This window comes from Engystomops pustulosus, chromosome 8, assembly GCF_040894005.1.
Source record: "Engystomops pustulosus chromosome 8, aEngPut4.maternal, whole genome shotgun sequence".
NCBI classification, from domain to species: domain Eukaryota; kingdom Metazoa; phylum Chordata; class Amphibia; order Anura; family Leptodactylidae; genus Engystomops; species Engystomops pustulosus.
Window position 1 is genome coordinate 110,541,469 of NC_092418.1, and position 25,568 is coordinate 110,567,036.

At 40.4% G+C, this 25,568-nt stretch overlaps 1 protein-coding gene across 6 annotated transcripts in view; it reads left to right on the forward strand.

Moving 5' to 3' along the window:
* LRP1B (LDL receptor related protein 1B) overlaps positions 1-25,568 on the forward strand; it is a 1,123,330-nt gene that overhangs the window by 735,152 nt on the left and 362,610 nt on the right. For all 6 annotated transcript variants that reach the window (XM_072122223.1, XM_072122226.1, XM_072122225.1 and 3 more), the window contains exons 31-32: positions 1,127-1,221; positions 10,664-10,813. In XM_072122223.1, the coding sequence (XP_071978324.1) occupies positions 1,127-1,221; positions 10,664-10,813 (245 nt within the window). The remainder of the gene's footprint in view (positions 1-1,126; positions 1,222-10,663; positions 10,814-25,568) is intronic.

Consider the following 25,568-nt stretch of genomic DNA (forward strand, 5'->3'; position numbering starts at 1 on the left):
CAGATTTTCTTCTTATTCTGTACATCCTATGGAATAAGTGCAAAATAGGTGCAATGCACCAAATGAGGTGCACCTAAAAGGAAAAACTAAGATAAGTGACCCCAATGGGTCCTGCAAAAGATATTTGGTATGATACCTTTAATTAGAGCATGTTCCAAATGTAATTTTTACCTGGTGACAAGCTTCAATAGTCTATGCTATGCTGATTTTAAAAATGCCTTTGTTAAAATTTTAAATCCCTTTATATAAGTTTTATTCACATTACCTGGCTCCTTACCAGCAGTATGTGGTGAGTCCTGGGTTGTTGCAGCTGCAGCCTGCGTTTGCCTGTGTCAGTCTCCTCTCCTCCATCCACATGCAGCTCTGATGGTGAAGAGTAGAGGAAGAATGTATTAGGAGACACAGGCTGCAGCTGCCCCTCCCCACAAATTCACCACACACTGCTGGCTGGGAGCTAGGTTATGTGCAATAAACAATTATAAACTATTGAAACAATTCAGAATAATGACCAAGGCATTTTAAAGATCAGCATAGCCCAGCCCAGTGGAGCCTGTCATTAGCTAAAAATGGCATTCCCGGTGACAGGTTTAACTTTAATATGTAAATAATCTTGTACTCCTCACAGACAACATAACAAGATGGAAACATTTAAAAGTTTGTTAGCCACCAGGATTTGGATTCTCAATCGTTCTCACTAGTTGAATAAAAATAAATCAGCAGAATATTGAACATTTGATGTAAATAATTGTAATGAAATACATTATTTTATCACATATGAACTGATTTAGGAAGTGTTGAGTGGACCCAAACTGCAAAGTTCATTAGAAGTTACGGTTAAGGTTCCCTATTCACCCCACCCCCTGCTGTTAAGGTCCATGATCGATGATGGCAGCATATAAATAGCTGTGGTAACACACAAGGTGCTGCCACTTTTGGAAGGATCTTCACTCCATTTAAACAGTTAACACTTGGGATTTGTGCCAGCACTGATTGCCGGTGTTACCAATGGAGGTTCAGGTCAGAGTTCGGTATAAGATTTTTTAAACTTGGGTTTGGCTCATTACTATTCATGACATGTTCATTGTGTATTTGTTTCATGTGTATTTTATTCTCTTTTTTTGTAAAGGAAGATTTTCTGGATGGATGGAAACAGTATAAATATGGCCAATATGGATGGAAGTAACAGCAAGATCCTGTTTCAGAATCAAAAAGAGCCTATTGGTAAATACAGTCGACCTTTACTATTAAAAACTTGTGAAAATATTGTTATATCTGATAATTGTTATTGTCAACCTTAATAGTTATAAATACAACAAACAACAAACATTTATGTGTTTTGTGAGATACAAAAAACATGGTTCCCTTTATATTTGGAATGGGCTTAGCTTTTTTATTCAAACATAAGTGATTGAATGGGGGTCATTTACTAAGGGCCCGATTCACGTTTTCCCGACGTGTTACCCGAATATTTCCGATTTGCGCAGATTTTCCCTGTATTGCCCCGGGATTTTGGCGCACGTGATCGGATTGTGGCGCATCGGCGCCGGCATGCACACAACGGAAATCGGGGGGCGTAGCCGAACGAAAACCCGACGGATTCGGAAAAACCGATGCATTTTAAAAAAAAAAAGGGTCGCGGAACTTTTACTTACCTTCACCAGGTATAGGCCGGTGAACTTGAGTGCATTCCAGCAGGCCTCGGGGAACTTCAGCGCAGCAGCGACACATGGTGGACGTCGGAGGAACTGCCTTAGTCAATCCGGGCCGGACCCGAATCCATCGCAGAGAACGTGCCGCTGGATCGCGAATGGACCGGGTAAGTAAATCTGCCCCATTGTGACTACTATTTCTTACCCTAATCTTAACAGTGTACCCCTAACTATTTGAAGTTTTACCTATTCATCTGTATTATTTGGGTTTTAGCTTTTTGAAAAAAGTAACACACAGATTATGATATAAAAAAGAAATAGACAAAAAAAGACAAATTCAGAAAGTTTGCAAAGTGAAACTTAATAGCTGATTTCTTTATGTACAATGTTTTTGTTTAGACTAGAACTTTAAGACAATAAATGTAGGATCTATATTTAGGGGAAAACACCTGGGTTTCTTATTTTTCTACAGAGAGTAAATATCCTAAAAATGTTAACTTACTGAGCAGTACCAATGGGGGGGGGGGGATCATTATTGCTCCTCCAAAAATGACAGATGTTTGCCGACACAGTTTGTGAAGGTATTTAGACCATTTTGGGCCATTTTCTGACTTTTTTGAAAATGTGGTCTTGTGTGGTCTTGTGAAATGGTGCAAGGTTTTGGAGAAAGGAGGCGTCGGATGAGCCAAAATGTGGTTCACAGTTTAGATCGGCTAAAAGCAGGTCTAAAAGTACAACTCGACAGTCCAGTTCTTTTATCACAATAATGAATCTATAAGAGCCTAAGACACATTAATGACTCCCCCCCGCTCCCCCAATGTTTCTGGCCATTATTTCACTTTTCATTTACATTTTTTTGTGGCTTTTCTCTCCGCAGTCTCTGTTAGCAAATTTGCAATCCACTCTGAGCCAGTGGGAAGAGACCTTGATTCTGTGACTCACTGGTCCCCCTCCCTTCTCCATAGATTTCTATGTGATCTGTTAACTTCAGAACTATTCGTTAATATAAAGTTTCTATAAAGTAAAAAGTACAAATGGTGCGTTCCATTAATGATTATTTGTAGATGGAACAGGTAGAATATTTGGATAATTAGTATAATAGGTGGACTATGCATTTCAAGAGCGGGCCAGTCTATTCCTCAGGTCCGGTTTTAAATACCAACATGTTTTTTAATGTATGATTTTAGTGTATTTAAAATTGGATCTGAGGAAGGAAATGATCGGCTCCTGAAATGAGCAGTTTATTTATTTTTACGAAAAAACAAATATTTTACCTGTTCCGTCTAGGACTAATCACTCTGGGGGTGGCCTATTTTTACCTGTTTTTATTTAACCATCCTATTAACCAATAGGGGAGTCAGGAGGTGCAGTAAACCCCCTTTTCTGCCCTGTCCCCCGTACAATCAGGTGAGCGATATATATGTCTTTTGGGGGACCACTTTATTTTATATGCTAATACACTAAAGAGCACATTATGCACTTCTTGAATTTTAATAAAACGTTAAAAAGTGAGTAACAATTGAATTTATTGTAGATATTACACTACAAATTAAAAGGATTTAGCAGAAATAACAGGAAAGCTCCTGGTTCCAGAATCACTAAAGTCTCTCTTCATTAAAGACATGAGTGGTCTCAGTTTCGCCCCAAGGTCACTTTTTCTATGTTAGATGGGAGACAAAGCAGTACAATTTTTTATTACCTCATGCCCCATCCCCTCAGGATTCTCCAAGTTACCTGGAAAACCCACAAGATTCCTAGAAAGCAACAAATACTTTACATTTTCTTAGACACAGTAACATCAATGTAGATAATAATTGTTCTCTACATGGAGGTCCGTTTACTCTTATCTTTTTTTTTCTACTGTATAATGTTGACTGAGATGTGATTCTAAGAAGAATACCTTATCTTCCAAAGACAAAATAGTCATTGAGTAAAATGTAACACGTTGCAATGGGCAAATCTTCAGTTAATTCCACTGCATAAGACATTGACCTTCCGCCAGCCAATTTATCCGACTAGATTCTGTATTTATTCTAGATCCAAGCCTTTATCTTAAGCTGGTTATAGCTACTGATAACTCTGAGATTTATCCCATAACGCAACAAAGGCTGAGCGCTCCCAGCTCGCTGTGTGAAATCATCTTTGATCCAGTCAGTGCTTAGTTGTACCTTTCACATTATACATGCATGGCGGTACATCGAGCCTCGGAGGCTCTGCTTATAATCACTCTTGTACTGCATGGAATATTTTTAGTTGGCTCATCTAAACATAGATTAAAATGTAAAAATCAGCTTTATTTCCCTCTTCTATTTAGATGATATTATACCAAAACAAAATTGCAGTCGATTAAGATTTTAGCGGAAAAAAATGCAATGAAGAAAAAAACTAAGCCCATCTTTACCTGGCATTATGTGGTGACATTGTTAGTGTTCTCCATTCTTATCTTGTTGGCCTAAAATGGAAATTGTCAGGGCGATTTGGGACACAAAAACCAGCCACAGGTCCTTACTGATCGGTGGTTGAGTGTCTCATATTGCCCTGTATAATTGTTAAGCATTCAAGGTAAAAGAAACCCAAAACTTTAGACTCTCAATTACGCGGCAAGTGAAGCCAAGTAATCGACTTCACCCTGGCTTCAACGTAGAAGTGCCATAGTTATGGTGCATGCGCAGTGAAGCGCGATCTTCTAAAGTCAGTCCAATGTGCTTCAGTTTAAGCTTATTTTTTGACATGAAGCTTATTTTTTATATTTTTTTTCCATGCAAAAACTCTCAAAATGGGGGTCATTTACTAAGGGCCCGATTCGCGTTTTCCCGACGTGTTACCCGAATATTTCCGATTTGCGCCGCTTGTACATGAATTGCCCCGGGTTTTTGGCGCACGCGATCGGATTGTGGCGCATCGGGGCCGGCATGCGCGCGACAGAAATCGGGGGGGCGTGGCCGAACGAAAACCCGACGTATTCGGAAAAACCGCCGCATTTAAAAACCGAAATGTGTCGCTTGGGAAGCGCTCACCTTCACCTGCTATGGGATGGTGCATTCCGGGGCGTTAAGATTATTTTCGGCGCAGCAGCGCCACCTGGTGGACGGCGGAGGAACTACCTTCTTAAATCCCGGCCGGACCCGAATCCAGAGCAGAGAACGTGCCGCTGGATCGCGAATGGGCCGGGTAAGTAAATCTGCCCCAATATGTTTCATATTAAAGTTATTAACAGCATCGAACCCCGTAATGCAAAATAGGACCAAAATGTACAAATCATCAGTTTTTTGGACATTTTATGAAAAGTGATCAGAAAGTTGTACTGTTTCCAAAATGGTAGCAATGAAAACGTTGACTCATTCTTCAAAAATTTACAAAATAACAAAGTTATTGGCCAAACTAAAAAAAAATTTTTTTGGGGGGGGGATTTAAGATTAATTTTTTTTAAAATCTACTAAAACATAATAATACCTATGTAAATTTGGTATCTACAAGATCGTACCAAATGAAAGAACAAAGGAGTGGTGTTTTTTAGAGCACACAGTAAAAAAAAAAAATTGAAAACATTGCCCCACCCCCCAAAATAACACCTTCAACGTATTTGGAATTAAAAAAGTACAATTTGTCCCCCAGAAAACATAGATTAGAAGAAGGTAATAAATGACAGAAAAAAACACACTGCACTGGAAGAAAAACAGCTACGGGACACATGCAGTGTTTTTATAATTTTCTTTTAATAGGGTAGAATACAATAACGCACATAATCACAGGCAATAATTGCAAATCGTATAAACTGGCATCTAGCATGTAGGCCATTGTTTTACGGTGTTGTTATCTCCATGACCCACATGCTCATTTTCCGATTCATTTTCACGCTGAGATGGTAAAGGCTCAATAAATGAGGATTTATTACGGCTTTCTACTATCTTCCCCAGCAAGGAGCGGACTTGATGATTTGTATTTAGCCGTCACCTAATAAATAATGATATATCTGAGTCACATGTTTTATGATATTTTGATGTAAGAACAAAAGCAGCTTACAATATATCATAAACGTGGGACAAATCAGCCGAACGCTTGTGCCAGGGCAGCGCTGGGTATTGTATATCACCTATGGATCTGTCATATATTATGTGCTCTACATTAGCTGGCGGCCTCTTCATTCCTGACCGGTAACAGGAAAATAAACCCAATCCATTGTACTCCTTACATTATGTTTTGGACTGAATAGAACACAATTAGGCACATTTAGTTCACCTAAAGTGCATTGTCCAACAATAATTCCACGATTCACTAACATCGTTTGCCCTATATCCTGCATGTGTCGCTTCCCCGCTCAGGTCCCCGGAGTTCACCTTCTTCTTCCTGGTGCATGTAAGTGCATTGCCATGTATAATGCCCTGTGCCGCGATTCACTAACATCGTTTGCCCTATATCCTGCATGTGTCGCTTCCCCGCTCAGGTCCCTGGAGTTCACCTTCTTCTTCCTGGTGCATGTAAGTGCATTGTCCGTGTATAATGTGCTGTGCAGGGAGTCACTAAGATCCTGCGCCCAATATCATGCATGTGTCGCTTCCCCGCTCAGGTCCCCGGAGTTCACCTTCTTCTTCCTGGTGCATGTAAGTGCATTGTCCGTGTATAATGCGCTGTGCGGGGAGTCACTACGATCGTGCACCCGATATCCTGCATGTGTCGCTTCCCCGCTCAGGTCCCTGGAGTTCACCTTCTTCTTCCTGGTGCATGTAAGTGCATTGTCCGTGTATAATGCCCTGTGCCGCGATTCACTAACATCGTTTGCCCTATATCCTGCATGTGTCGCTTCCCCGCTCAGGTCCCCGGGGTTCACCTTCTTCTTCCTGGTGCATGTAAGTGCTTGGTCTTGCAAAACAATTTGAATGTTAAAACCCGCGCTCAGTCCGAATCAGTCGGATCGTCTGACGGCCCACTCCTCGTATTCTGTCGAATGAAAGACGACACAATCGCACACAATATGGCCGTGCAATCCCCGAAAGTCCAACGAAAGTGCACCCGTGGACCCCCAGTAAACAAGCCCCAATGTTCTATTGTGGAATATCACTTATAGAGAGTTTGTCGGAAAAAAAACATATGAAAAGGCAACAAAATTAAAAAATAAAAATATCAATTTCTCCCAAATGTTGACTACTTTTGCACAAGCACCCACTTGGGGGGCATTTAGGAGGGCTTCTAAGCCAGTTTGTGGTATAGAAGGACTGATATAATTGCAATTTCTTTGTGACTATGCCACTTAAACTTGTGGAAGGTACGTGGAGGGGCAAGGCGTTCTGCGAAGTGGACCGGCACACGTTGTTTCAGCCCCGTGCCTTAATCATACACAGGTGCACAAGCGCACTGGACTACATATTGTTACAAAACTTTCCCTAAACTGCATTATTGGCCCGAATTTCTTCCTACATCTTCTTTGCTTGTGATTTAACACTTTGCTTATACGAACATCATCTCATTTACATACGCCACAAATTTTTCTAATCTGAAATTAATGAAATCACTTTAAGAGATCGTAATGAACGGTTGATATAACGGTGGTAAAAAAAAAATATTAAAAAATTGACCTGGAAACTGATTTTGGTTAATGAGTTGTGTGTACTGAAACGTCTTGAGAATTGTTCATTTCGAGGCAATGATGACTTTGCCAAGTGTGAGTATGTAGGGTGGCGGTGAATATAAGGGAGGGGGCATGGGACTTAGTCTATGCACACTTGTTTTAATAGGAGCCTTAGAGCAAAACGAAGACAGTGATGAAAAACTCTAATAAGCTCCATCTCATAATGAATGTGCATTATTTGCCAATTAACTATACCCAGGCTGTTGGTAATATATCATGGGGATGCTTTAATTAAAGGAGTTATGCACGCTCTAATGGCGCTTCGTGTAGAACGAAGAGTTAAATAATACTGAAACTGCTTGCACATAGCAAGGAAAGATGGAAACGGATAATCTAGCTGTAAATATATACATGACGCATCGGGGCTTTTCCTCGCGAAACTATACGACGGCCAATTAATTAGGATCCAACTAGTTCATAAATGGCCGATTTTTGTAAAAATAAATATTTTGCCTTTAAGACTCAATGTCAGCCACGTCGTCGGCTGGATAAGACATGTCGCCTTTTATCTATCCGCTGCTTTATATCCACACACACACGTTCTATCGTCTTGGATTCCATGTAGACTTGTTGTTGCAGGCGGCAGCCTATTTTTTCTATCATTATTTTTAATGGGTGTTTTAAGATATCGCTAGAGCTAATATGCAAATTGTAACAAATGGGAAGTAAATATGTTATGCCTAATTGCAAATTGTGTCGTTATCGCCAGCTAATGTTATGGTAATGATTTTGACCATGAATATTCATCAAAAGGACACAATGGTCGCCATGGTCTAGTCCCCACCGGAGGCTTGTGTGTTATTGTTATATTAGAGCAGTTGTAGGAGCAGGGAAATCCTGGAAAGGCTTCAATGATTCTATGAAGTTTTAACCATTTGCAAATTGTCAAATTGCAAGACCAGGTCTATGCCAGGTCCGGTCTTCCATAACACTGCGCCATAGCACTTCTCTGCTGGCCTAGCCCATTCACTTTCTCTCCTTGCCCACTTGGCAAAATGGTGGTGTAAAGGGGGAAAATAGGCACAATTCCTGTTTGTAGGTAGACAACCCTTAAAAAATCTGCCCCAATAGCCTATGATCAATATCTATTCATCTATCTATCTACCTATCTATCTATCTATCTATCTATCTATCTACCTATCTATCCATCTCCTATCTATCTACCTATCTATCTATCTATCTATCTATCTATCTATCTATTATCTATCTATTTATCTATCTATCTATCTCATATCTATCTATCTATCTATCTATCTATTATCTATCTATTTATCTATCTATCTACCTATCTATCTATCTATCTATCTATCTATTATCTATCTATTTATCTATCTATCTATCTATCTATCTATCTATCTCCTATCTATCTATCTATCTATCTATCTCCTATCTATCTATCTTTCTATCTATGTATCTATCTATTTATCTATCTATCTATCTCCTATCTATCTATCTATCTATCTATCTATCCATTATCTATCTATCTATCTATCTATCTATCTATCTATTATCTATCTATTTATCTATGTATCTATCTATTTATCTATCTATCTATCTCCTATCTATCTATCTATCTATCTATCTATCCATTATCTATCTATCTATCTATCTATCTATTATCTATCTATTTATCTATGTATCTATCTATTTATCTATCTATCTATCTCCAATCTATCTATCTATCCATTATCTATCTATCTATCTATCTATTATCTATCTATTTATCTATCTATCTATCTATCTATCTATTGCAAGAAAGTAGGCAGCACTCCGAGTATAACGTGAAAAAAGTGGTTTCCTTTATTCCATGCTTCTTTAAGGTACAGCTTTGTTATACTCACGTTATACTCGGAGTGCTGCCTACTTTCTTGCAATATATCATCAAAGGATCCGTGGCCCGGTCCTAGTGTGCCTGCACCCACCACCATTTGCCTCCATTGGTGTGCTGTTTTCATTTTCCTAAAGTATCTATCTATCTATCTATCTATCTATCTATCTATCTATCTATCTATCTATCTCATATCTATCTCATATCTATCTATCTATCTATCTATCTATCTATCTATCTATCTATCTCATATCTATCTATCTATCTCATATCTATCTCCTATCTATTTATCTATCTATCTATCTCCTATCTATCTATCTATCTATCTCCTATCTATCTATCTATCTATCTATCTATCTATCTCCTATCTATCTATCTATCTATCTATCTATCTATCTCATATCTATCTATCTATCTCATATCTATCTCCTATCTATTTATCTATCTATCTATCTCCTATCTATCTATCTATCTCCTATCTATCTATCTATCTATCTATCTCCTATCTATCTATCTATCTATCTATCTATCTATCTCCTATCTATCTATCTATCTCCTATCTATCTATCTATCTATCTATCTATCTATCTATCTCCTATCTATCTATCTATCTATCTATCTATCTACCTCCTATCTATCTATCTATCTATCTATCTATCTATCTATCTATCTATCTCCTATCTATCTATCTATCTATCTATCTCCTATCTATCTATCTATCTATCTATCTACCTCCTATCTATCTATCTATCTATCTATCTATCTCATATCTATCTATCTCCTATCTATCTATCTATCTATCTATCTCCTATCTATCTATCTATCTATCTATCTATCTATCTATCTCCTATCTATCTATCTATCTATCTATCTATCTATCTATCTATCTCCTATCTATCTATCTATCTATCTATCTATCTATCTCCTATCTATCTATCTATCTATCTACCTCCTATCTATCTATCTATCTATCTATCTATCTCATATCTATCTATCTATCTATCTATCTCCTATCTATCTATCTATCTATCTATCTATCTATCTATCTATCTATCTATCTATCTCCTATCTATCTATCTATCTATCTATCTATCTATCTCCTATCTATCTATCTCCTATCTATTTATCTATCTATCTACCTATCTATCTTCTATTTATCTATCTATCTATCTATCTATCTATCTATCTATCTCATATCTATCTATCTATCTATCTCCTATCTATCTATCTCATATCTATCTATCTATCTATCTATCTATCTATCTATCTATCTATCTATCTTCCTCCATTCTTCCCTTGAGCATGTCCTGTATGTGTGAGATAAGTGCTACCCTCTATGATTTCATAAACTCCGGCATTGATTATGTCAGGAGACCTGTTAGATGATCCTTCCTCGCTGGTAACACAGCGATCACGTTACTGATATTGTTTGCGCTAATCGTTTTGTCGATGATCTCATTGCATCATGTTTTATGTTCAATTAAATGTAACTTAATAAGTTTGGTAATTATATTAGATGTTTTGTTTTTGGAATATTCAATCTTTTTAATGTATTTACAGGATTATCGATAGACTATGCCGAAAACAAGTTGTATTGGATCAGCTCCGGTAACGGAACTATAAATAGATGCAGCCTGGATGGAAGTAATTTAGAAGTAATAGAGACACTGAAGAAGGAATTAACAAAAGCTACTGCATTAACTATTGTGGGTAAGTGGGTTATGTCACATGGAATGGATTCTATTGTTTAGTGCCGGATAAATTATGGGCTGTGAATATATGAGAAATATTCCTCGTAGGCATCTCAAACTGAAAATAGAAGTCTTGGTTTATCTATCCATCTATCTTCTAGGCTGAGCTAAAGCAACCATAATGTAACGGGTGCCCATGCCATGGCATGGATCGCGGGCACACCCGTGCCCCTCTCCGGGGACAGCCCCAGGCTCCTCTCTGAACTTACCTCTCCATGCTCCTGCTCCCGCCCAGCCTATGCTCGGCGTGCGTCCACGCTCCCTAGGACGCGAACGTCGCCACTCGTTCGCTAGTGATTGACACTAGCCACTTCTAGATCTAGGCTATTTAATCCGGCGGCTCCCATCCTTCCCTGCCGGATCTTCAAGCCATTCCTATGGAATGAAAGCCCCTCTGTGTTCCAGTGTCCCTGCGTTCCATTTCCTGCCCCTGTGTTCCCGTGTTCCTGCTCCCTATTTACCATTTCCCGTTTTGGTCCAGGGGGTCCACAGACACAGAACCCTGACTATAATAAATGTAAGTATGTTAAAATATACCTTTATATCCTACATTGTTAGTAAGAAGGGATGGGTCGACCCGTTAAAGGGAACCTACCACCACAAATCTACCTATAAAGGTAGATTGGGTGGTAGGTGGATCAATGGGACGTGAGGATAGCCCTTTTAAGGGCTAATCCTCACGTCCCTGCACTTTTTTAATAACTTTAATTTGGTATTTATTCAAATTTACTTATGTGGCTACCGGGGCGTGGAGTAGCCGCATATGAGATTACACGAGGCGGCTACTCCACGCCCCGGTAGCCATTTTACCCCTCCTACTCACCCATCTTCGGCGCGCAGCTCCGTGTAGCTGCGCGCCCTCGTCCGGCGATCCTGCCGTCTGCGCATGCGCAGAAGAGCAGGCCCGCGCCTGTTTCGGAGTTGTGACCGCGCAGGTTTGGGCTGCAAACCTTAATTCCAATTCCACTTGGTAACTTCCTGGATCAGTGCTGGTGCTGATAACAGGTTACCCTTTAATGCCATTTTTCTGAGGATTGTAGTTTTCGGTGACGTCATCAGGCAGAAAGGATCCTAAAGTAAATGGTAGCATGCAGCATCGATTGCAGGTGTTACCAGTGGGGGTAAGCCTGAGGGCCTTCTGGCTAATGTCATGGGTTGAAGGACCCAAACCCACACTGTTCGGCATTGACCCATGCATTGGTGATCTGTTCCTTTTATCACTTTGGGTAATGTTTTACTCCTTGTCTCCAGACATCAGGGACCACAGAAAAAGACCCAGAGGTCACACAAAGTATTCTGTAGGTTCTAGATTGATGTAACAGGTTATAACTACATGAAGATAATCCATTGTATTTTACATGTCACCCATTCCCTTTCAGGCTTTAAGAGAGGGTAAGGAAGATAATATAGTCCATCAGAGTGACATGGATCAGGGAAGCTCTGATTGTGGGCAGGTAACCCCTTAAATACAGTGAACCATAATAATCACAGTATCTAAGAGGTTAGTGAAGGAATGGACACCCATTGTAAGATACATGGTAAATGTGGTCCCAGGATACAATGTTCCTTGTGTAGCATACAAGGTGCCTTAAGGTGACCCCAAGGTCTACCTGATACTTTAAAAATGTATTTATTATGGTCTATCTTTGTGTTAGATGCCCATGTCCAGATGAAAGGTCTTACAGAAAACTTTACTTATTTAGTGTAACCAAATCTAAGAACATAATGTGAAGGAGATATGTGTATACAGGGGGTCCCCTACTTAAGAACACTCGACTTACATACGACCCTTAGTTACAAGCGGACCTCTGGATGTTGGTAATTTATTGTACTTTAGTCCTAGGCTACAATAATTAGCTGTAACAGTTATCACAGGCATCTGTAATGAAGCTTTAGTGTTATTCCTGGTTCTTATGACAATCCAACATTTTTAAAATCGAATTATCACTGAGACCAAAAAAGTTCTGGCTGGGATTACAATGATAAAATATACAGTTCCGACTTACATACAAATTCAACTTAAAAACAAACATACAGACCCTATCTTGTATGTAACCCGGGGACTGCCTTTACTAAGTACTGTATATACTCGAGTATAAGCCGACCCAAGTATAAGCCGAGGCCCCTAATTTTACCACAAAAACCTGGTAAAACCTATATTTTGTTTACTCGAGTATAAGCCGAGTTTGGGTTTTCAGCACATATTTTTGTGCTGAAAAACTAGGCTTATACTTGAGTATATAAGGTAATACTAAGATATAAAAGGGCCTTCTTCTCCTAGAAAGGCTGTAAGAAGAGAACATATAGTAACGTTTGTAACTTGTAAAGTTTGTGTCTTTAAGAACCCAGAAGTGATTGTACGAAGTGACAACTATTATAATTATCATTCCCGTATAGAATAATTTAAAATTTTTTGTAATCAGTAATCCAAACATTAAAACATTAACTACAGTATATAAAATCCTTGACAGTACAATGTATGAACCACTGCCGGGCGCCCAAAATTTAGTCCTCAAGCTCAGTTCTCAAGGGCCACCAATAATTTCTCTAATTAATAATAATTAACCAGTAATCTCGGCTCTAATTATTTCCAAGACAGCTTGACTGTTGAGCCCCGAGGGCTGAGTTTGGATCCTCCTCATCTTCCTTGTCTCTATGTGGTCTGTTGATGTATGAAGCCAACAGCTTGCAAAAAATAAATGTTTACTGGTTTTTATGAGATTACTATTACAAGCTGTAATTCTTGTAGGCTCCAAGGAATAGGGGAGGTCATATCTGGAAATTCTGTAAAAAAAAATCCTCTTCCATTCACAATTGGTTGTAATTTTTCATCAAAGAAAATTTTTCGATTTTCTTTCTTTATCTTTTCAGTGTAATATTTTTTATACTTTATAGCTGTATAATTGGATACGTGGATAAGTGGAGAAGAATGGACTGGAAAAAAATATTCCTCTGTATTGGCATTCTATTGATCAATTGCTTTTGAAAATCTTAAACCAGTGATTGTTTTTAAGAAATAAAAAATAAAATTAGTCTATTTTTTTTCTGTTATTTGGATTCCTATTTAAAGATTTTTTTTCAAACTATTTTATTGCAAAAATTTTTGTAGTGAGATCCCAATCTAAGTGAAGCAGTTGTCGTTATCCGTGAACGGTATGCTGTTGGTGATGTACATGGTCATGTCATGCCCAGATGGTTGGTAACAGCATATGATGTCAAGATATGGCAGATACTGTATGGCAACTGCACTACGGTCCGGTAGATAAAATTATGGGTACCTTTGGTACCTAAGGTAGAAGGTCATCACTTTGGATGATGATGTTTGTTACTAGTGGAGATAATTCAAAAAGTGATGCCTACCATCCACTCAACATGGCCAAGAAGCTGTGTTGGTAACACATTAATTCATCATAGAGGTATAGTTGGCCAAAACAACATGGGGGAACCAAAATGTTAAGAAGAATGCACTGTAGATGGTCCACTAAAAAGTTTTTGTTAAAGGAAACCTACCACTTAGTATGGCAGGGGTAAGCTGTAAGTACCGAGCACCAGCTCAGGGTGAGCTGGTACCGGTGCTTACCTTCGTTAGTGTTAAAACCGCGGTATCGCGGTTTTAACACTTTTTAAACTTTAGGGCAGAAGGGGCTTCGGCGCTGCGCGCGACCGTGCGCGCGCAACATCTCCGCTATTTCCTATGGAGGTGCGCGCACAATCGTGCGCACGCAGCGCCGAAGTGTCTTCTGCCCTAAAGTTTAAAAAGTGTTAAAACCGCGATACCGCGGTTTTAACACTAACGAAAGTAAGTACCGGCACCAGCTCACCCTGAGCTGGTGCTCGGTACTTACAGCTTACCCCTGCCATACTAAGTGGTAGGTTTCCTTTAAGTCAGACTTCCTAGTATCTTTATTTATATTATAAATCTGTAGTAAGTTGTCTGAAGTTAAAAAAGTTGTCCCCCCTCACACACAGAGTGATTTCACTATTTTTAAAGCAGAACCCCGGTAAAAACTAAAGCAGGTGCCAAGAAAGTCCAATAAGCATATTCAAAAATAGTTTTCGAGAAACACTAATTTCGAGAAACTAAGGAATTTGGTGAATGAGACACAATAAAATATTTTACTATCTTAAACCCCAGATAAAATTTGCTTCTGGTGGGGGTCTCATTCCAAAGTTTAGTGGGAGCCAAGGTTCGTATCACAGGGGGTGCACATTTTTAGATGATTGCTTCCAGGTGGCACTGGGTTGAGTGACATGTTCCACCAAAAAACAAAGGGGGTCATTTACTAAGGGCCCGATTCGCGTTTTCCTGACGTGTTACCCGAATATTTCCAATTTGCGCCGATTTTCCCTGTATTGCCCCGGGATTTTGGCGCACGCGATCGGATTGTGGCGCATCGGCGCCAGCATGCACGCGACGGAAATCGGGGGGCATGGCCGAGCGAAAACCCGAAGGATTCGGAAAAACTGCCACATTTAAAACAATAAAAGTGTCGCTTGGGACGCGCTTACCTTCACTTGGTCCGGCCCGGTGAACTTGAGTGCGTTCAGATGCTTTTCAGCGCAGCAGCGCCACCTGGTGGATGTCGGAGGAACTACCTTGATGAATCGCGGCCGGACCCAAATCCACCGCAGAGAACGCGCCGCTGGATCGCGAATGGGCCGGGTAAGTAAATCTGCCCCAAAGTCTTTGGCTACATTTCAAAAAGTTGTGGCTATTTTTGCACAAAATAATTTATAAGAAAAGTTTGATTAAAAAAAAAAAAGTTTCTTCTACTACAAACGTTTGATGGCAATGGTAGGAAAAGAAGGATTTCTACGAAAGCCTGAACATATCCGTGGTTACTGCATGCTTAAATCTGTGTGGGTGCTTAAAAAGCTGGTGATTTTCTGCACGATTTCATTCACTTTTTCAAACTAATTTCTGTGTATAAATAGATGATGCCGAAATTACAAATTGTCATCCGTAATTCATGACATGTTTGCACATTCAAGCCCTATGGCTGAAATTTGCAAGCTGTTTCCCGAAAATGCAAAACAAAGCAAGTAAAACCGATTTCTTCTTAACTTTTTTTTTGTTTTACTTCCACGATGGAATATTTTTTTGGAAACGTACACCAACTTTATTGTACATTTTACAAGTGTGCGGTCTTTAGATGTCTTCTATCCATTGACTTTGGTATGCATCGGTTTTTTTTCGCTTCAATCAATGCTAACAAAATAAGGACAGCTCGATTCCCTTGTCGAGCAGCTGGAGTTTCTTAATGATGGGAATCATTAGGACCATTTGTTTGTGTTTTCGCATTGCTCACATTGGTTTTCTAGGAAACCGTCCTCACTTTTTATTGAGATAAAAGGTTTTACGGAGCTTCACGGTCAGTGCATCAGGGAGCACTGGTGGATTCTGCAAACGTCTTTGTCGACTATGGATATTTTTGAGTTTTTTTCCTAAGTCTGTCTCTTTAAAGAGTTAATGACCAAAATAATTCCACAGCTTGATGGAGTCAATAACTACAAATTCCTTGTGGTGTGCTTCATGTGCCATGATCAAACAGATATGGGTTTGGGGGATGATTTGATGGGAAATAGTCCCATTGTGGGGGTCAATTTTTACAAATATTCCGACTCTTCTGCCAAATTAGAATCCATTTGTGTTATTCTGCAGGTGGTGCATCATTTATTTGAAATGCTAATGTATCCTGGGGAGTTTTATCTTCACTAATCACTAATATTCCCTAATGCTCAACTGCGATTTCTTTCTTTTTTCCTATATTTAGTCCCTTACATGGCATACATGAAAATGAAGCAATTGTAAAACTCGTAATCACTTAGCCGTAATAAATTGGAGAGTTGAATTTTAACTTCAACACGATGGATGTCATTTATCTTAGTATATTTCTTGTTTCTCTTATTTTTGACCAATTGTGGAACATTTAAAATAATTTGTGGAAAAAATTGTGGCCACAACAGTTTTATTTTTCAGTATTGCACCTAATATACCTTTCAAATCCATATGAAAAAATGCATAAAAATGCATTAAATCCACTAAAGACAGGAGCTGCAGACTCTATTTAAAGTTCATCACCTTCTATTTACAAAACATTCTGCAGAATCCTGAGCTCAGAGAGAAGTTTGCAGAATTTTGCAGATAGTACAGACTTGTGTCCCCCATGTAGCAGCATGATTACACTGGTGTCTGAGGGGGATACTGTGCAGAATTACAGGGGTGCAGCAAGAGACCAGCACTGGGGGATCCCCTCCAGGAGAAGCCCCTGCTGAGGAGGTCACTGGGTGCTGGGTGTCACACACCTGGGTGCTGCTGTGAGTGTTATCTTCATTCTGGGCTGTGTGAGAAGCAGAGAGGAGCTTGTAGCAGGATGACATGTAAGTGCCTGAATCTAACATTGCGCCTAAACTGCGCCAAAATTGCACCTAAACTGTGTTAAAGTAAAGTGATTAATAAGAGGTAGAAAATATACTTATCACAGATGGTTGTAGCTTGTGATAATTCTGGCAAAACAGTGCGCCAGAATTTAGGCGCAACTACTACACTTAGGCGCACAAAAGTGACAAATGTGGCCGTATATTGTGTAACATTTTGTAATTTTTCTTAATATAAAAAATATGGAACATCTATTAAGCATTTCTTGAAATTATATCTAATTACTTATGCATTAGATATTTCTGGGTTTCTGCTCCAAAAATAGTGCAATCACTGGGGGATGGGGTGAACCATTGTTACGTCAGTTGTCTGTCTTTAAAAAGCATCAAAATTGTCGCAACTGCCAATTTGCACCACATTGAAACATTTTTTTTTGCAATTTTTCCAACCCACTTCCATCTCCCTTCAGACAAGTTACTTTGTATTTAAAATGCAAATCCGGATGTGAAAGACTTATAGGGGAACATTTACCATATATACTCGAGTATAAGCCTAGTTTTTCAGCACAAAAAATGTGCTGAAAACCCAAACTCGGCTTATACTCGAGTAAATATAATATAGGTTTTAATAGGGTTTTGTGGTAGAATTAGGGGTCTCGGCTTATACTTGGGTCGGCTTATACTCGAGTATATACGGGTATTTTATTTCATTTTTTCGCCTTTTTTGGCACATTTGAATATTTGAGCAAAAATTTTTGCCATTTTCATCAAGCCAGCAAAGTGTGTAGGTAGCTTAAGACTCTGACTTTTGTGTGCCTTTTTTTTAAATAGTCACAAAAACCATCAAACGCAAATGCCAAACATATTACCCACTGAGATAAATCAAGTCCAAAACCTGGACAAAACAAAAAAAACACGTACACAAGTCACTAGTTCTCATATATTTGTGACTTTGTAGGTGCAAAACAATGATAAATCATGCAAAAACATGTAGATGTAGGAGAAATACAAAGACAAATTTAACGTAGACTGGGTTAACGGGTACATGGCGAACTCCTGTTTACTGCGTGCAAAAGTAGCAAGAAATTGAGAATTTAACCAAAATAGTCACTTAAATACAACCAAAAAACCCAGCATTAGACATATGTATCCCTTAGTCTTTGCAAATTTTCTCTAAAAAGTTTCAAATCAACGACAATCATTAACACCTCATATGCCACACCTCAAGCTGTCTCTTTAAGCTATCATTATGGTACCTACCATGTGCCTATTTTGATTCTGGTACAGTCCTATGTGGTAGAGACAATTTTGGTCCTAGTAGCAGCTGCCACCTCCACATCACCCATAGCTACATTTACCATTGTAGAACCTACAAACATCACATCATTTTTAGAGATGAGAGACTTCTCCAGGATTCTATTAGAATTTTCATTTTTAAAAAATCTGTACATTTGAATGGGGTCAGAATCGGAATCCAAAAAAATTCCAACAAGATCACGGAAAATGTATAAAAAACTTGTCTTTCTTTATTTCATAGTTTTAAAATCCATGTCAAAATGTAGGCAGCATATAGACAACATAGAATTGACCAACGCGTTTCGTCTTACGACTTAGTCAAGTCCCCGGATATGGTCAGAATCGGAATGGTCCAACTGTTTCAACTGATTTAATTTTTGTAAATGTATGAAAACATTATAAAACCTATATAAATTCGTTATCCCCATGATCGTCTGACCCAAAGAATAAAGTAGACCTTTCATTTGGGGGCGGACAGTGAAAGCCGTAAAATCCAAGCCCGGAAGAAAACGGTGCAAATGCATTTTTTCACCATTTTCACTGCATTTGGATTATTTTTTCCTGCTTCCCAGTACACAGCATGGAATATTCAATACCATCACTATGAATTGCAATTTGTTACGCAGAAAACAAAACCTTTTTTGATTTTTGAAGGTGGGGAGTGAAAAATGAATGCCCGAATCACACAAAAAATTTACAATATTACGATCTAAAGTATAATTTAATATATTACACAGAATTGTTTTCCATAGGATTGCAGCTGAAGCTTCAGCGTTCCATTAAGTCAGTATGACGCACAGAATGTAATTACATGTCGATAATAAACCATCAAAACTACAACCCCCGGGTGGAATAATTTTGGACACTTGACTCGTACATCTGCCCTGTTTATAAGATTCCTATTTACTAAAAGAAAATCCCTGTCTGTGTTTTGAGAAGTTTCCATGGTAACAGGATTGGGCTGCTCTGCATGGGTTGTGTTCAGACAAAATCCGATTCTGTGAGCTGCTGGTTGGATGACTGCAAAGGGTTGTGTACACACCGGCTTCGAAGACTTGAATCAGGCGGAACATGTGGCGGCTTGGAGGATGAAGAAATGTTAATTAAACAGAGCTGCTTGACGTAGAAATCTGATAACTACTAGATCTCATCTGGACGAGCTGGATTGTCATTTCAAGGGTTTTCACATATAACATGTGTCAACAGACAATCTGAACTTATGATTAGGAATGAGCAGACCCGTTAAGAACCGAACAAGAGTCTCCGACCTGGTCTCACCTGGTCTCCGACAAACACCATAAGCGTCTCTCAGGTGCACGTAAATCCACTTTGGAGCTCAAAAGGCACCAAATGCAAACAAAGGTCATGGCATAAAACTTCCAGATGTCTTTGGCAATAAAACTACTTGTATCTATTCGATTCTTCTTAAAAAGTACATATTATCATTGCCTACAGGGCACCGACCAACGCGTTTCGACTATTTTGTGAATTTCTTATCTTATCTTATCTTAAAGAAGTCCTATCCATGGTCTATACAAAAAAGTTGGGATGTTGGATTATCTTGAAAAATATACATTGGATCGAAAAGTCTAAAGATACAAGTGTCAAATATTTTTAAAAAATCTATAGCATGAAACCAAAATTTTCGTTGAGAGATGAGACTGTAATTGTCGAAAAATGAAAATGGTTACAAAATTGTTCAAAATATGGATATCTCAAGAATTACACATCGGATTGAAAAACAAAAATAAATGTGACAAATATTTCTTATAAAGCTATCTAATGATACTAAACTTGACCCAGTATTTTCACTCCTCAGGTATGAGGTGGTGGGAATCCAATTGTTTATTTGTTCTCTTCGGGGGCTTGTGTAATATTGATCTCGATGATCAATATTTCCGTTAAAGGAAATCTACCATTTGTTTTTATGCGTTGAGAACCAAACATACCTTGAGAATGCTGTAGCTACGCTGATGCAGAAACATATCTTGTTTAATCCCTGATCCGAGTGTTTCCTGAACCTAATTATGCACTGCTTCAGCCATGTCCTGCCCAGCTTAAGCTAGAATACGTTATCACTGTGTTGTCCCTGACAGGAGAAAGTAATCAATCGCTGCACCATCTCCCAGATGCTATGTATGAGTTATCCAGCTCAGGTAGATTAGTCCTGTCTGGGTAGTTCAGGCAGCTCCTGTGTATGTGGAAGTGACGTGTTTATGTACTGCAGAAAACCTGAAACCAGCTTTTCCAAGGTCCTGAATTTTATAATTGTTTTTTTTGAGAAAAAAAAAACCACTCAGGAATTAAACAAGATATGTTTCTGCATCAGTGTAGTTACAGCATTCTCCAGGTATTTTTGGTTCACAATGCATAAAAAATGGTAGATTTCCAATAAGAAAAGAAAACATATTGACATCATAAATTACATTTAAAATGTCAATACAGGATGATGGAAATGTTATGGCTAGTGTTCTTGGATATTTTTTGTATTGTTTTTCAGTTTCCCCTTATTGTGTACATAAATAAAAATAAACACTTAACCAGTTTTAATAGTTACTTTGATAAAGTCTGATGTAGAAGTGGCCGCGCTGGAGTCTGTTCACACTTTGAGTTGTCACTTTCTCTCCATTATCTGAATCCTCTGGCTCCAGCTGCAGACAAGACTCCCAGTTAATTGGTGACAACTAGTTCTTTAGAAGATAAGTTGATAAACTCTTCTCTACAGGAGCCCTGCTATGCAGACAGGCCCTGCCTGGTAATCCTGCTCCGATTCCTTCAGACCCCCCATAGAATTTTAGACAATTAGTGATAATATGGCCTAATAATATAGACATGTATTTCTGTAGCTGGCAGTGAGTGTGAAGCTACAATTACAACGACAGCCTGAAGCCGAGCTTCAAGCTATAGGGTCTTGATGAATATTCGTGTTTGCCCCCACATCAAGCCCCCACATACACTGGTGATACTACTTATTATGCCATTACCATATGTGCCTGTACTGTCCACAGTCCAAGTACAGAGTCCAACCTCAATGAACAGAATTTATCATTCCATCCAACCTATGAAATTGAACAAATGTTATTTTTGTTCTCAAGAAAGTCAATCAGGCCTCTCTTTAACATGTACATAGAGTCCGCCATAACAACCTCCTGTGGCAGAGAGTTCCATAGTCTCACTGCTCTTACAGTAAAGAATCCCTCTGGTAGAACCAGTTGTAGAGGATGCCCCTGTCTATGGTGATGGCAGAACTGCCTCTCCCCTAGGTGTAGAGGATGCCCCTGTCTATGGTGATGGTAGAACCCCCTCTCCTCTAGGTGTAGAGGATGCCCCCTGTCTATGGTGATGGTAGAACCACCTCTCCTCTAGGTGTAGAGGATGTCCCCTGTCTATGGTGATGGTAGAACCTCCTCTCCTCTAGGTGTAGAGGATGCCCCCTGTCTATGGTGATGGCAGAACTGCCTCTCCTCTAGGTGTAGAGGATGCCCCCTGTCTATGGTGATGGCAGAACTGCCTCTCCTCTAGGTGTAGAGGATGGCTCCTGTCTATGGTGATGGTAGAACCTCCTCTCCTCTAGGTGTAAAGGATGCCCCCTGTCTATGGTGATGGTAGAACCTCCTCTCCTCTAGGTGTAGAGGATGTCCCCTGTCTATGGTGATGATAGAACCTCCTCTCCTCTAGGTGTAGAGGGTGCCCCTGTCTATAGTGATGGCAGAACCTCCTCTCCTCTAGGCGTAGAGGATGCCCCCTGTCTATGGTGATGGTAGAATCTCCTCTCCTCTAGGTGTAGAGGATGCCCCCTGTCTATGGTGATAATAGAACCTCCTCTCCTCTAGGTGTAGAGGATGTCCCCTGTCTATGGTGATGATAGAACCTCCTCTCCTCTAGGTGTAGAGGGTGCCCCTGTCTATAGTGATGGCAGAACCTCCTCTCCCCTAGGTGTAGAGGATGCCCCTGTCTATCGTAATGGTAGAACCTTCTCTCCTCTAGGTGTAGAGGATGCCCCCTGTCTATGGTGATGGTAGAACCTCCTCTCCTCTAGGTGTAGAGGATCTCCCCTGTCTATGGTGATGGTAGAACCTCCTCTCCTCTAGGTGTAGAGGATGCCCCCTGTCTATGGTGATAATAGAACCTCCTCTCCTCTAGGTGTAGAGGATGTCCCCTGTCTATGGTGATGATAGAACCTCCTCTCCTCTAGGTGTAGAGGGTGCCCTGTCTATGGTTATGGTAGAACCTCCTCTCCTCTAGGTGTAGAGGATACCCCTTTCTACAGTAATGACAGAACCTCCTCTCCTCTATGTGTAGAGGATGCCCCCTGGCTTTGGTGATGGTAGAACCTCCTCTCCTCTAGGTGTAGAGGATGCCACCTGTCTATGGTGATGATAGAAGCTCCTCTCCTCTAGGTGTAGAGGATGCCCCCTGTCTATGATGATGGTAGAACCTCCTCTCCTCTAGGTGTAGAGGATGCCCCCTGTCTATGATGATGGTAGAACCTCCTCTCCTCTAGGTGTAGAAGATGCCCCTGTATATCGTGTTGGTAGAACCCCCTTCTCTAGGTGTAGAGGATGTCCCCTGCCTATAGCGATGGCATAACTGCTTCTCCCCTAGGTGTAGAGGATCTCCGTTGTCTATGGTGATGCTCGAACCTACTCTCCTTTAGGTGTAGAGGATGCCCCTGTCTATAATGATGGTAGAACCTCCTCTCCTCTAGGTGTCAAAGTTGACCCTGTCTATGGTGAGGATAGAACCCCCTCTCCTCTAGCTGTAGAGAATGTCCCCTGTCTATGGTGATGGCAGAACCACCTCTCCTCTAGGTGTAGAGGATACCCCCTGTCTATGGTGATGGTAGAACCTCCTCTCCTCTAGGTGTAGAGGATGTCCCCTGTCTATGGTGCTGGTAGAACCTCCTCTCCTCTAGGTGTAGAGGAGGTCCCCTGTCTATGGTTATGGTAGAACCTCCTCCCCTCTAGGTGTAGACGATTTTCCTGTCTATGTCCATAAACAGGATGTAATAGCGTAGATTGGATGCCAAAACAGGGATACTAATAATAATTTATTATAGTACCTACAGATTACACAGCGCTTGCCAAATCGGTCCCTGTGGGGCTCGGAATCTAATCAACCTACCAGTATGTTTTGGAGTGCGGGGGGAAACCGGAGGAAACCCACACAACTAAGGAGAGGACATACAAACTCTTTGCCGATGTTGACCTTGGTGGGACTTGAACCCAGTACCCCAGCGCTGCAAGGCTGTAGTGCTACCCACTGAGCCCCTGTAAATTTCCCACCTATATTGAAGCCTTTGCAAGTTGGAAATCTCTATCTTTCATCAAGGCTGGTGCTACACCAAAATCTCTGTGCTTGAGCCCCTCCTTATTTCTGTTTTCTGCTCCTTTTATTATGGATGAGATGGGGCAAGACAGCAGCAGCAGATCGGGGGAGCAGATACTGTCATCTTCTCCCAGTGACACTTCTTCCCCTCCGAGTGAACTCTTCTTCCCTTTCAGGTGAACATTTACAGTGTGGGAGTGCGAAGGGAGGCGAGCCAGATTGCTTTATTAGAATAGATTACAATATTTAAAGTTATTTAAATCTATTTAAATGAGATACTTAACCAATGCAATTTATTCTGCTTGTCTTTCTACTTCAAGGGATTTGGCTGTGACAAATTCAGACCTTCCTGATTAGGTCGCTTTAAATCACTATCTTTACTCAGAGAAAATGTCACTCACATCACTCACACGTGGAAAACTGCAGTGTAGGGAGAAAGGAGAACGGAAACTGTTAATTGATGTGCCAAAAATATGACTCGATGAGGATCTCTGGATAAACTCGCTCCTCGTGCTGCTTCCCTCACTACTAGTTGTTACATTTCAATCAATATTAATAGTAATAAAATAAATATTCTCTTCTTAATGTAAATCTAATGTAAAACAGATTGTAGATAGTGTCCTATCTGCAAGCTTCATGTCATAGAGGTAGAGGCACTGAGCAGATTTTACATCATGTCCTTTGTGCAAGCCACTTGTTATAGAGCAGAAGGAGCTGAGCACATTGTACATAGTGTCCTATCTGCAGGAAGCCTGTCATAGAGCAGAAAGAGCTGAGGATAATGTACATAGTGTCCTATCTGCAGGCAGCATGTTATAGAGCAGGAGGAGCTGAGCACATTGTACATTGGGGGTCATTTACTAAAGGCCCGATTCGCGTTTTCCCGACGTGTTACGCGAATATTTCCGATTTGCGCCGATTGTACCTGAATTGCCCCGGGATTGTGGCGCACGCGATCGGATTGTGGCGCATCGGCGCCGGCATGCGCGCGACGGAAATCGGGGGGCGTGGCCGAACGAAAACCCGACGTATTCGGAAAAACCGCCGCATTTAAAAACCGAAAAAGTGTCGCTTGGGGAGCGCTTACCTTCACTTGGTCCGAGGTGGTGAATTCCGGCGCGATGAGATGACTTTCAGCGCAGCAGCGCCACCTGGTGGACGGCGGAAGAACTACATTCATAAATCCCGGCCGGACCCGAATGCAGAGCAGAGAACGCGCCGCTGGATCGCGACTGGACCGGGTAAGTAAATGTGCCCCAGTGTGTCCTATTTGCAGGTAGTATGTTATAGAGCAGGAGGAGCTGAGCAGATTGCAAATAGTGTCCTACCTGCAGGCAGGACATTCTAGAGCAGGAGGAGCTGAGCCGATTTTGCAGTGTTCTATCTGCAGGCAGCATGTTATAGAGTGGGAGGGGCTGAGCAGATTGTACATAGTGTCCTATCTGCAGGCAGCATGTTATAGAGGTAGAGGCACTGAGCAGATTTTACATCATGTCCTTTCTGCAACCCACTTGTTATAGAGCAGAAGGAGCTGAGCACATTGTACATAGTGTCCTATCTGCAGGAAGCCTGTCATAGAGCAGAAAGAGCTGAGGATAATGTACATAGTGTCCTATCTGCAGGCAGCATGTTATAGAGCAGGAGGAGCTGAGCACATTGTACATTGTGTCCTATTTGCAGGTAGTATGTTATAGAGCAGGAGGAGCTGAGCA